General features: G+C 43.7%; 1 protein-coding gene across 3 annotated transcripts in view; it reads left to right on the plus strand.

Annotated features, from left to right (window-relative positions):
• The window catches only part of ZDHHC18 (zinc finger DHHC-type palmitoyltransferase 18), a 36,984-nt gene extending 24,208 nt beyond the window's left edge, over positions 1–12,776 (plus strand). Inside the window, exons 8-10 of one of the 3 annotated variants that reach the window (XM_033954906.1) lie at positions 577–676; positions 5,554–5,649; positions 7,577–12,776. In XM_033954906.1, coding sequence (XP_033810797.1) covers positions 577–676; positions 5,554–5,595 — 142 coding nt within the window. In that variant the 3' untranslated portion in view covers positions 5,596–5,649; positions 7,577–12,776. Of the gene's footprint in view, positions 1–576; positions 3,868–5,553; positions 5,650–7,576 lie in introns of those variants that run through there. The other 2 variants (XM_033954908.1, XM_033954907.1) reach the window with 2 other exon arrangements.
• The last annotated feature ends 708 nt before the right edge of the window (positions 12,777–13,484 follow it).

Raw genomic sequence — 13,484 nt, forward strand, 5'->3', positions numbered from 1 at the left:
CCCTGGTTGCTGAGTATATAGAGACTATTGTTGAGAAAATATTGTGCTCCATAAAGTGCATTTTCCTGGTCTTGTTTATACTTGATATAGCAGTGCACAGAATGAAACTTTTCACTTGTAGTTTAAGTTGTTGGGCCTTGGATGATCTGTATATTACAGAGATGTACAGAGCAGTCCTCACTGTGTGACCCCGTACAGCCACTTCTGTAGCAAAGGGTTTCATTCCTTATTTACTGGTGTGAGACACCCACCTGATCTCATTAAACTGTCCAGAACTGATCTTGTAAAACTCAGCTACAGAAGATAAAAAGTTGGATTTGAATTTTCATACTATGTTGAATCAACAGGCTTATCATGTTCTGGGGTCCTGACAAACCAACAAGCGCTTTTTCAATCCATATAACAAAAGCTTGAAGGTACAGGGGCTCGATGCGAGAGCAGCCAAACATATGTAATGAGCCCACTTTATAAGAGAGCACTCTTCCCTGGATTATGAGTCTTGAGAGGAGATGTTTGTTTCCATGCTAGAGCCACAGATGTAGTATTCATATGGTCTGTGTTTTCCGTTTCTTCCAGCTTGATAGACAGACGAGGCATTGTGGAGCTGGAACCTACGATTCCTTTAGCTGCAAAGAGTGAATCTTCCTCTTTTGGAGCAAAGAGTGACACCAGCCTGGTAGGCGATGATCTCTAACGGTGATGCCTGACCTGCATACATGGGACTCCAGCCGGCCCTGCCCTTCCCAGCCTCTCCTAGTGTTCCAGCCTAGAGAGAAATGGATCTGGGATACCAGCTGCCAAAGATGAACTTCAGCCATAGCTTCCCCTCTTTCTTTCTTTTTTTATGGGTTATTTAGACAGTGCCCTTCCTTTTCCTGAGCTTTCCAGTTGCTGTTCTTAAAACACTGGGATTTTCCTGTGTCCTTGGAGCAGATGTATCTGAGGCCTGGGAAGTGCTTTCCTCAGTCTGACAGTGGAAGCTGATGTTTACTTATGGCGTAATGGTCCATATTAACCAAACTTTTTTCTAGCCATTTGTGTACTGAGCTCAGTAGTCTCCCCAGAGCTGGTAGCCCATGCTGTGAGGAGGCCTGAGCACTGGAGCAGCTAGCTCATGAGATGTTGCAGGTCAAAGGTCCCTTGACTTTGATGGATTTTGGGTCTTTCGATTTGGGGCCCGTCTGCTGTGTCCTGGAGCATCTTTCCTTGGGTTGATGCAAATGCAAATTGTGGTTTTTGACAGGGTGGGAAAGACAACATGATTTGTTTTTAGGCTGGCCACTGTTTGGTAACCCAGAGGGAGTGATGCTTTGGAAGGGGTCCGGCCTTGGTAATAGAAGCAGAAACGTTTTGGAAGAAAGTGGGCCATAATGAGGCTTCTCCGAGTTCATACAGTGTAGCAAGTGACGAGAACAAGGAATTTATGGTCAGTTATTTTCCATGGAGCAGGGTATGTGCTGTTTGTATGTATATATGAGAGAGAGAGAGAGAGAGTCACTTGAGAAAGATCTCGGAGCAGTGGCGTAGTAAGGGTGTGTGTGCGAGGGGGGTGGTCCGCCCCAGGCACCATGTTGATGAGGACACGGGCGGCCCTCCTCCTTCCCATACCTCTCCTCACGCACACGCCCCCTTCCCTTCCCCCCACTCTTCTAGTTGAAGTTGTTCCTGGCGGTCAGCAACGTGCTTTTCGTGACCCCGTCGGCTCCTGCTGACGTAACTTCCAGGTGCCGCACATAAGAAGTGACACCAGGGGAGAGAGCCGATGGGATCACGAGGAGCCCGTTGTTGACTATCGTGAGCAACAATTTCAATTAGAGGTATGGGGGGGGGGGAACGCACACAGCAGATGGAATTGGGGGGGGGGGGACCGCCCCAGACACCTCACCATTGCTATGCCACTATCTCAGAGTAGACAGGAGTCACGGCAAAGGGAGAGAGAGACTCTGTGGGGACAGAGGAGAAGTTGAAAGCATTTTAGATTGGGAAATAATACCAGGGGGTGCAGATGTTGCTCTCAGTAGCATCTGCAGCGCCTCGATTTCCTGTGATGCAAGACCCTAGCACAACTCGCAGGATATTCAGTGGCGTCTCTGGATTTTACCTGGGCTCTCGCCCCGTGTCCACGTGACTTTGGAGATGCCTGTTAATGTTGGGAGACAGTTTCTGGGCCGCATTACACATGTCAATATTACTTGAAAAAAGAGTTTATTAAAACTACTGGTTAATTTGCACAAGTTTTTATAAGGGTTTTTTTTCCTTTCCCCCAGTAGCATTTCTACATTCGAGTATCTCACTGTACAGTTTTGATGCATCATGTTTAGAAAATATTTAAAGTAAGGTTCATATTTAAATTTTATGGTTTTCTTTTGTAATGTTGTGTATTGACACCTTTTTTGTGATATAGATTCACAACTTTCTTTACTTGATCTCATGTTTAAACACAACATTTCGCTCTCTTCTACCCCCCCCCACATAGTTGGGTCATAGTTTATCGCACAAAGGAGTGCTGCATCCTTACCTTCCTGTGTTCCTTGGGAAGGAGGGTGGGATTTTGGGACCTATGTAAATACTGTAGTGGGTGGAGGGAACTTGTGTCTCTTATGCCTATGAGTCTTTCCAAGTAACGTTGCTTTTGCCTCAGACCTGAGCAAGCATTGAATGAAAAATCAGAATGGACCATATTATGATGAGACTTGAGGGAAGGATAAATCTTTCCTTGTTAGGACCCTGCAGAAGGTCTGTTGAAGAAAGCCTTGCGTACCTCTGCAGTAGCTGGTTTATGTAAGCTTTGCCATAAAAATATGGGGATGATTAGTGATGGGGAACCCCTTGGCTTCTAGGCAGTTTCTTTTCAAAAGTTTTCTCTTTGCCTTTTCCTTGAGAGAGAGACTGCCAATGCCTAAGAAAACAGCAAGGATCTCTGTATGTGTGCTTAAGGTTAAAAAAGCAGTTCTTTTTTTTTTTTTTTCTCATCAAAATGAGAAGCTGCATGGATCACACTTGAATCATTCTGGGTTTGCCTAAATGTGGCCCATGGCCAACCCTTTTATTAACTTCATGCAATCCTGCATCCGCATCCTGAGTTAGGTCAGGAAAGTTGTTGGATGCCTTTAGGTGACTTGGTAACAGATAGCGAGCGTCCTGATAAAATGGAAGAGCAGTGTGAAGATTCAGTATTTATTTGCTTCAACATGGATTGGCTGTCGCATGAGAATCTGACACTTTAAAGCTTCCATCAGGAGCTGAAACCACTCCAGAAGCCCTGGATCTCTTTAAACCAGCAAGACGAGCACATTCATGCAGTATAAACAGGGGGAAGCGCCAGCGTGAAGGTGCAGGTTTTCATTTGTGTCTAGGGTAGGAGGTCTCAACCCAGTGCTCGGGTCACATCTGGCCAGTCTGGTTTTCTGGATAACCCCGGTGAATATGCATGAGAGAGATTTTCATGCACTTTCTTGATTTATATGCAAATCTCTCTCATGCATATTCACCGGGGTTATCCAGAAAAGCGGATTGGATTGAGAAATCCTTGCATGGCGAGTAGACAGCTTTAGTTATCCACATGACGGTTAGAAGAGTGGAGCAGTGGAGCTAGAGCAGTCCAGGAAAGAGGTGAAGCGGACCATAGATATTGGAGGGCTTTGAGGGAAGTTCTAGGATTCTTGAGTTTTGCAGAATGAAATGTAGCACTTTGAATTCATTCCTGAACCTGCGTTTAACTAGTGAAAGAATACAGCAGGGGGAAAGCTCCTGAGGTCTAGAAAGTTAAGTTTAGGAGGAGGCAGTGCTGCCTTTGACTTTTATTTCACCTTGTTAAGATAGATTTTGTGACTTAATTGCTGTAATAAAGCACATTTTTCAACATTTCATGGCTTTCGTTTTGTTTTGGGTTTTCTAGTGTGAGGTGCAGGCTCTCTTAAAGCAAGAGGCATCCAACTTTGGCCCTCGTCAGGTCGAGTTTTCAGGATTATCCAAAATGAATATGCATGAGATCTATTTGCATACAATGGAAGCAGTGCATGCAAATAGATCTCATGTAAAATTCATTGGGGGAAGTCCTGAAAACCCGACTGGATTGTGGCCCTCGAGGACCAACGTTAAAGTAACGTTTTCTCTTCTTGAAGGTATAAAGCTGATGTCTTTCTTGCATATGGTAATCACAGAGGGGAAAGAACATTTTTCTGTAGTATTCACAGCACTTCTCAAGTGACACAGAGATCAAACGTCCCCTCTTTGGCCATTCATCTAACCTTCCCACTACTGTCTGAGATTGCATTGTCCGAGTAGTTCTGAGTGCAGCTTGAAATGCCAGAAGTTTGCTCTGTCAAATACTTTGTTTTGTTTTGACAGTGGAAGAAATATTTTGAAAGGTAGGGGAGGGTCATTGGGGTGGGCAGACTAGATGGGCCGTGGCCCTTATCTGCCGTCTATTTCTATGTTTAAGTCAGTTTCAGATTCTCTGTATCGAGCAGCCACCTGAGATATAATAAAGATAAGGGAGCAATATGGTGATATTAGGAGTCACAAAGTAAGCAAGGAAAACAACCTATTTACAAGGAAAGGTGTGGCTCACTGGTAGAGCCGCTGTCTCTGCACCCAGAGGTTGTGAGATCAGATCCCAGTGCTGCTCCTTGGGACCCTGGGCAAGTCACTTAATTCTCCAGTGCCCACCGCTTTGAATGTCAACTCTGAAATGTCAAAGCCACAAAAAGGCAGCCTTTTGCAGTATATGGCCAAAGGCTCAGTTGTAGCTGTAACCAAGAGGAAAGTGTTCTAGAAACCTCAGGCCTATGGGGGCAGAAAGAAATCTATTTAAGTCCTCTGTTTGAACTGAACTGTACAAAGGATGACTCCTGAACCCACTGGAGCTCTTGAGGGTGCAGATTAGGTGGTAGGGAAAGAGCTGAGATTTTGCAATGATGTGAATGACTGGGGGAAGCGAGGATGCTCCCAACTTTACTGGCTGTCTGTTTCGTTGTTGGAAATTCCTCTTATCTGGAATGCTATGATATTTCCCTCAAATTGAAGCCATAATCCTCAGTCCATATGGCTGTCTTGTAGAGTACGTTTTTAGTAAAACACATGGAAGACAGGAATTCTTGTAATGTGATCCCAATATGCAGCGCATGGAGTTGTCGCTGCAGTGACATTTGGGCGGACAGAGGGCGTGTGCAGTGGGTGTGGCGTACCTTGTTCTCTCTAAGCTGAGCGGGAGTCCTCCATCTACAGTCCTGCCAGTGGGAGATGCTGTTTCATTATCACAGTTTCAGTAGTGAAGGAGAGGAGAGCTTTGCGGGAATTTGCCTGTCCCCAGCAACTGAAAACACAATATTAAAGTACCGCCCCCTACTGGCAGCAATGCAGTTGGAAGACTCCTGCCCAGCGGAGTGCACTTTCACAGTGTTTGGGTACAATAGAGAGGTTGTGTCCTTTGCCTGTCATGTACTTTCAAGACTGGAGGATTTTCCCTGTGCAGTACTGTGGGGGATGCATGGGATGGAAGTGGTAGCTTGCTTGTGGTATGTAATGTCTGGACTGTGGTATGTTCCGTAGGATGCTGCCTGTCAGGATTTCGCTGTTTCGTGCACAGCCTGATGTAATATAACTCATCCCTGTGGATTCAGTTCCCTTTTTCCTGAGGTTTAAGTGGTAAGCGTTTTGTCCTTCTCCATTGCATGATCAGTCTGCCTTCCCTGTGTGTTTCTAAATGATCTTCCTTCCAGTGGACTGTGTCCCCGTTCAGCTCCAGTTACAAACACCGTATTCTTCCCATTCGTCAGTCTTGTGTTGTGCTGCATCGTACATGCATGTCTCACTGTCATTTTCCTTTCTGGCTTGCAAATCGGTGTCATGCATGTTCATACTCAGAGGTTTCAGTAACTTTCAGAACTGGAAGGGACTGATTGTGGAACATATCTAAGCCCCTCACTGCTCTCCCTCCCAAAGGGACAAAGAAGAGAACGCTTCTGTAGTCTCTCGCTGGTATTCCCAACTGGGCGTCTTCTCATAAAGGAGCACTGAGTTAGCAGTAGGTCTCTTAGCCAGCTGCTTATTAATCTTTCTATAGTAACCCTATTAATTATTCCCTGTAATTTTTTGATCAAAATATTACTTTCAGCTTTCTCCCTGTTAAAAAGTGCTGTGATATGAGGAGGGATGTAGAAAAGACGGGCTTTCCAGCTGTGACAACACCCATTCCCCCCTCCCTCCAACCTCCATTAACACATTTCTGCATGCCTAGATGCATTTTCCCAGATACAGGTCTCAGCTGAACGGTAGAGTTTTATATAGTAAATGAGCAAAACTCATTTGAATGTGTAATTCTGAAAAGTAGTTCAGTCTGAACATTTACGAATGCACTTTTTCTATCTCGCTGTCCACTGTGATTATGAGAAGTCAGAGACTGGTGGTTGGTTGATTCATGATGCCAAAACAGAAGAACAAAATCCTCCGCAAGCCAAATCCAACACCAGACAACAGCGGTGGAGACAAAAGGGATGGCAAATTTCACGTATAAATGACTTTATTGCAATAACCAATGCCCTCCATCATGATGCTAGACCTGCATGCTGCCTTAAGCCTCTTGTAAGATTAGCACAAGGGTGTGGCTCTTTAAGGATAACATTCATTGGACGACTGACCCTTTCACTTGCCATTCTACCCAGAGCAGAGCAGTCTGGACTTCTAGTATGGACAGTGAACAGTGAATTGCTAGAGAAGAGGTTTATGGGAAGTGAATTATCTCCCAGCCTTTACTAGAAAGTTTGTAATCCTATTTATAACATTTTAGATCAGCTTCATCTTCAAGTAAAGCCATGCGGTTAGGGGGTTGTAGAGTACAAGTATGTTGATGAGAACTTTAGTGTGCTAGAAATGTGAAAAAAAAAGACAAATTACTTTAATAAGGGAGTGGGTTATAGGCCAGCTCAGGAGATCAAGCTGTGGTGCAAAGAATTTCAGTTTGGATCCCTGATGTGACCAGGCCTTTATGTTCCATGGAGGTTGAGTGCTTGAGCCTGAGGGGGGTGGTAAGGGGAAGAAGCAACTGCTACTGTCATGGTAGTCGCTGATGGTGCATCTCATGCCAGACAGCTCACTGGCCAACTGTGGCTGGTTTTCCAGTGAAACTCTGGCCTATTATTAAGGGAAGAGGGTGTGTTTGATAATAAAAGGAGGAACAGCTTAGAGCAGTGATTCCCAACCCTGTCCTGGAGGAACACCAGGCCAATCGGGTTTTCAGGCTAGCCCTAATGAATATGCATGAGAGAGATTTGCATATGATGGAAGTGATAGACATGCAAATTTGCTTCATGCATATTCATTAGGGCTAGCCTGAAAACCCAATTGGCCTGGTGTTCCTCCAGGACAGGGTTGGGAACCACTGGCTTAGAGAATGTGAAGACTACCTACAATAATTCTCTTATGTCTCTGGCAATTAATTGAGGAACAAGGAACTAGTTTGCCTGACTGTCTTTGGCCAGTCCTGGGTTTGGCACTCTCGACCCTGCTGGAACGCCTGTGTTCTACTAATGCTTTCTCTTCTTTTTCCTTACTTGCTGCATGCGTTGGAATCCAGTTCAGTCTGGGGTACTAAAGCACCAATACAGACCACTGCCTGCTGTGTTTCTTGGTCCAGTCCGAGCAGAACTCATAGAGTAGAAGAACAGAACCCGGAGCTGCAGCCATCGCTACCACCCGTGCCTCTGAACATTTAATCCTTGCACAAAGGAAGCCTTTTCAGACTCCCTCCCAGAACTGAGCTCTTAGCTGCTGCCAGAAAGCCATCTTTGCTGCATGCAGTCACGGCAGCCTCTGTTCTCTCCCAAAGCAAAGGCCCCTGCTGTCGCTCTGATCCGGTCTCCTCACTCCCATTGCTGCTAATGAACTGTGGCACCAGGGTTGCCAACTCTCAGTAAACTTACTTCTAATGGCTCTTTTTTTAAACTAGCTTCTGTCTAGTCCTGTGGGCTTAAGCCTCATTTGGAAATTAGGAACTATTTTCTGTCTTCAGTGTTTGCTGATTTTATTCTTGCATAGTCTTAAATCAGTTTCAACAGACTGGCTTCATCTTCTAAAATATTTACTAAAAAATAGCAATTGGATAAACAGAAAACTGACTAAGACAAAATGGAAATAAGTCTGTACAGAGTCTGAATAATTACAGCTGTTATGAGTAATCTATTTTAGTGTTAAAAGCACGATGCTCCCTTTGTATAGGTGGGTTGGTTGCTCAAAAAAGGATAGTTGCAAGTTTCAGCTGAGATTTTGCCTAAAATAGAGGAGATGCATCCATATGCCCTGCTTCTAGAAGTGTCCATCCACAGCAGAAGTTACATCCTGCATCAAATAGTGGAAGGGAGGGATGTTAAACAGTGAGGCCAATTACCCGTAATCTGGCTCTGACCTACTAGATCAAAGTTTATCAATGCCCTTAAAGTTACTTGATTTAATGTAAACCACCACACAGTGGCATTATAAAATATAAGTTATAAATAACAACACTCCCCAGCTGGTATCAGTACATACCACTACTATTTAACTTTATGTGAATTCCAAAATATATGCCAGTACCATTTTTGTCAGAAATGAGGAAATGATTTCGGTGATAGATCTCATAAACATTTTTGCTGTCTTCATCTCACTGTTTTAACTGATTTTGCAGACTTTTCTGCATCTGTTGGGAAAGGTTTCCATGATAAGCCCCATGGACTGTTCTTTCTTCTGGTCTTGCGCATCCTTAGGACAAGATCAAATTTCTATAGTGATTCTAGAGCAATGGTTTTCAACCTAGTCAAGTTTTCAGGATATCCACAACAAATATGCATGATATAGATTTGCATATGCTATCTTCTTGATATGCAAATCTATCTTTTGCATTTTCATTGTGGATATCCTGAAAATCTGTCTGGCTAGGTGCTCCTCAAGGATTGGGTTGAGAAGCCCTGCTCTACAGGATAGATCTCCAGTGGTTCCAACATTAGTCATTTAAGCTTTGACCCAGTCTCCAATGCTGCTTGGGAGCGATCTTTAATGTTGAAGTTATTCATACCTGTCTTCTCAATGACATGCAGTGGAACCCAAGATTAGTAGAGGCAGGAACTAAGGGTCTCTTACATGACAGTAAACATGTTGGGAGAGTAATAGGACAGTGGTTTCCAAATCTGTCCTGGGAAAACCCTCAACCAGACAGGGGAGGTAAAAGCTGATTTCCGTCATGAATATTCATTGTAGATATCCTAAAAACCTGACTGGCTGGGAGTTCCCCCAGGACAAGTGTGGGACCCACTGAATTAGAATCTCATGAGTTGAGTGGACCCAGTTTCTGTAGGCATGGGCCCTAGAATGTTATAAATGGTCCCAGTGATGCATTCCCAAACTTGCCTTCTCCATGGATGGAATATTGACTACCTATATGCACCTTTGATCTTTCTGGTACCTTTTTGATGGTGGAGCTGACAGTCAACTCAGATATTGACAGCTCTCTTCAGACTCTAACAAAGTTGGTTCCAAAGTCAAAATAGAGCTGATTGTCTTGACATCAGAAAAGAATCTTTGGAGATGATTAAGTTTAAATGTATGCAACTTGAAGTATTCTTGGGCTTCATAACTTGAGTGTTAATGGCACCAAGGTTTATACATATGAACATCAAACCCATCCTGGGCTGTTTGTTGTCCCCTTTTTCTTCACACAACGTCCAACTGCTGTCTAGGGGCTACTTTGCTGGAAGGGGGTAAGCAAGTCTGCCACTTTTTGGCTTTGTCGTCTACCTCATAATCTGCATTATTTGACACCTGCACAGATTACTACGGTGGTTTACTGCGCCAATCTACCAGCCTGCAGCTGTGATTGCTCCTTTTATGAACAGTCTCTGTATTTGATCTGTTCATGAGACTTTTGTGTGAACAGAGTAGCAATATGATGCCAGTCAGTCAACTATGGTGTTTGTTCATCCTTGTCCATTTTGACATGGCCAATCCAGCTTCAAACTCTGATCTGCCCATCCTGTCCAATGAAATGGATTATTCCTTTTCCCACTAGAATAATTTCCTTCCATGCTGATGCAGCTAGGATTGCCATTTGACTCCAGATATTCAGAATAAGTTGATATAAGCCTGGCTTTTTCTCACTGCATGCTGGGACTTGTAGTTCTTTCTTTTTGCATTCCATAAGAAAGGCAAGAGGTTTGAAGCAACATGAGCTTTTCAAGACACAATACAGGAGATCATGCATTCATGTAAATTTAAGATCACCTTGTTTCAGACCCTTTACTTTACAATGATTTGCTATTAATATTGAGACGAAGCAAGGTAATCCACATCAGTCTTCAAAAAACCTCTGCCCATAACAGACTTCGTTCATATTAGTTGACCTCAGCAGCTATACTTAGAACCCTATTTTTTGGTTACTAAGATATTATAGCCAGCCTCTTCATCAGTCATACAAAAAGACTTTTAAACTCTCTATAAATCTACTTAAATATCTTCAGTTCTCCAATTTGATCAGTAGGTAATCTCCAACGAGCTTATTTATTACTCATCTCAGTTAATAGTCTCGGGGAGCCTGATATGAATTCATATTTCGCATGAATGCTATCTGGAAGAGTGTCCCCCCCCCCCCCCCCCATAATTTGGAACATCACCATCTTCCAGCTGGAGATCGATGGGGCTTTAGTATAACCATTGGAAAGCCCGGTTTTTATTAAGTAGTATGCAGTGTCTTGCTAAAGCAAAAACATCAAGGCCCTAAACAGCTTCCTTTCTGCTTCTAGTATATTTTGCGATATGGTGGTCCAAGGGGAACCATCCTGCTCCTGGCTTGGACAGTATAATCAAGGTGATGGCCTCCGCCTCTGGTCTTGTGCCACATTTGCCCACCCCTGCTCTGTCATACTCTCACTATCCCTTCTGTTGACTCTACTACCCCTTCACATGTTTTTGAGCAGATTTGATGTACAGGAAGATTACCATCCCATATCAATTATAGTAGGCCTTACCTTGTACCCCCGATTTGTGGCTCTCATACCAAGCTACGTTTAAATTTTACTAGTCTTGCCTATTTTTCTCTACCAGCTTCCACTCTCTGGAATTCTTTGCCCATAACATTACAGTTGAGAAAACTCAATCCTAATTTTAAGGCAGGACTAGAAACGTGGTTTTTTTCAAGAAATGTTTCTCTAGTCTCTGAACCCACGCCCACTGTTCTACGCCTAAAAGGTTTTTCTGTGTATTTTTGGATCATTGATGCTGCCAGTTATTGGCGCTAAAGGCATGTCCTGTTTTATTCTCCCTTGACTCTCATTTCCTGGTTTCGTTATCGTGCTACCGCATCTCCCCACTTTCAGTTTGGCTTGATAGTTGTGAATTTTATGCTGTGTGTTCACTATTTTACAGGCATTAAAACCTCCATGCTGTTACTAAATTTCAAATGGGAATAGCAATGTATCAAATACTGAATGAATGAATTGTAAGCCTTGCATTGACAAACTCACCATGAATTTAGCACAGTCTGATGTGTTTACCTGATTTGTGTGCGTTTGTGAAGTACTTTTGTAAGCTAAATTGGTTTGCGTTTCTAGCCTTGAGAAGATGATCTGGTGAGGCTGATTAGATGCATTTATTCTGAAGGCTCGATAGTCTTGTAGCCATGAATTGAACCAAGTGTCTCTTTGTGAGAGGTACCTGGATCATGAATAAATGTTCTGGACCACTGTGGTGTGGCTATTGTCATCCGTAACACTGTGTGTGTGTTTGTATGTTAATAATTTCTGATAGGGGCGGTACCTTCTTCACGAAGAGACTGCATCATTTTGGCATCTGTTGTTCTTTCCACTTCAGGTTGTGAGGGAGAACCGGAAGTTTCTGTTGTAGGACAGTCTCTGTCAACTGACTTAGGTTTCTCTGCCGTACTGTTCAGGTATGGCTTGCCTAGATTTACCGAATGAACAGAGAAATCCTTGCTTTGTAATAGCAACAGTACAGGAAAAAGGCAAAGGAGATGTCTTTCCAACCAAGCAAAGACTTTATTCTTAAAAACAGTCCCAACAAGGATCCAAGTTTCGGCATGTCTAAACACCTTCCTCAGGGGACACGGTGGTGTTGCCAGCCTCTCTTCTTTTTCTTCTAAACGTTTCAGGGGACAGTACACTACTATCTAACATCTGGAATGGAAAACTATCCACCTCCGCTCCCAGAATCCTTGATGAAAAGTCAAAGGTAAATTTATCCGATCTGATGGTTAAACTTTGTAGAGACGAGTTGGGCTCGGTGGAACCTTTCCATAAGAACTTGGTCTTATCACGATTCAGTTTAAGCTGGGATTCAATTTGAGATCCAATTTTCTCACAAAAAAAAAAAAAGTTGTTTAATCGTGGCCACTGAGGAGCACCCCACTTCAAACCCAGCATGCACCCAAAAAAGCTTCAGATTAAAGTATCACCTGGCTAAAATTAGAAGTTTTTTTGCAGTCCCAGGGACTTATCCAGTTAGCAGGCTGAAATTCACTACTAACCCTGATAAGTCCATATTTCTGTACTGCTACCAGACACATGCAGTGCTGTACATTAAATATATAGTGTACAGCGATCTGCCTGGATCTGTGCTGTGGAAAATGCCTCTCCTACCCAGTTATCTCCCTTTAAATGTTGGCCCCTCTGTAGTTACTTTGCCATATACAGTACTCCCCCGAAATTCGTGGAGGTTCCGTTCCAGGAATCCCCGTGAATCTTGAAAAAAATGCAAATATGGTTTTTCGTGGGGGAGACTTGAGAAAGCAGTGGGAGAGGCAGGAGAGAGCAGCCAGAGCGCCGGCGAGTGAAGGAAATCACTGGCTGTATGCTCTGATCGCCTCTTCCTGCACTAAAGTCGGGCCTTACCAATCAGGAGCTGCTATGACACACAGCTCCTGATTAGTAAGACCCGACTTTAGTGCAGGAAGAGGCGGTCGGAGCATACAGCGAGTGATTTCCTTCACACGCCGGCACTCTGGCTGTTCTCTCCTGCCTTTCCAGCTGTCCTCTCCTGGTCGTGGTCGGAAAAGGCCGCGAATGACTGGGACCACGAATGACGGGGGAACACTGTAGTTAGTTTTTACTAAACTCTTCTCTTTTGCGTCTAAGTTTTGCGTTCTCGCCAAACAGTTACACAAATTAGCCAAACTTCTACTTCTCCCTCCATATTCGTGGTTTCAGCATTCGCGGTTTCGATTATTCGCAGTTTTTAGCTTGCTGGCTCCTCCCTCCAAATTACATCAGCTTGCATAGAGAAATTGCTGAGTCCAAGCGTTTACAGAGAAAATCGCCAATTCCCAGCACTTTCTTCACCATGTTTTGCCTCTCCTTCAGAAACAGACCAGGTCTCCCACCATGTTATTCGCAGTTTCACTATATTCACAATGGTTTTGAATAGAAAGCAGCGAATAACATATGTATTTGTGGTTCTGTTAATCCCCTTTCACAGCGAATATGGAGGGAGAAGTGTATTCACTT

The sequence above is a fragment of the Geotrypetes seraphini genome, chromosome 8 (genome assembly GCF_902459505.1).
Source record: "Geotrypetes seraphini chromosome 8, aGeoSer1.1, whole genome shotgun sequence".
Taxonomy (NCBI): domain Eukaryota; kingdom Metazoa; phylum Chordata; class Amphibia; order Gymnophiona; family Dermophiidae; genus Geotrypetes; species Geotrypetes seraphini.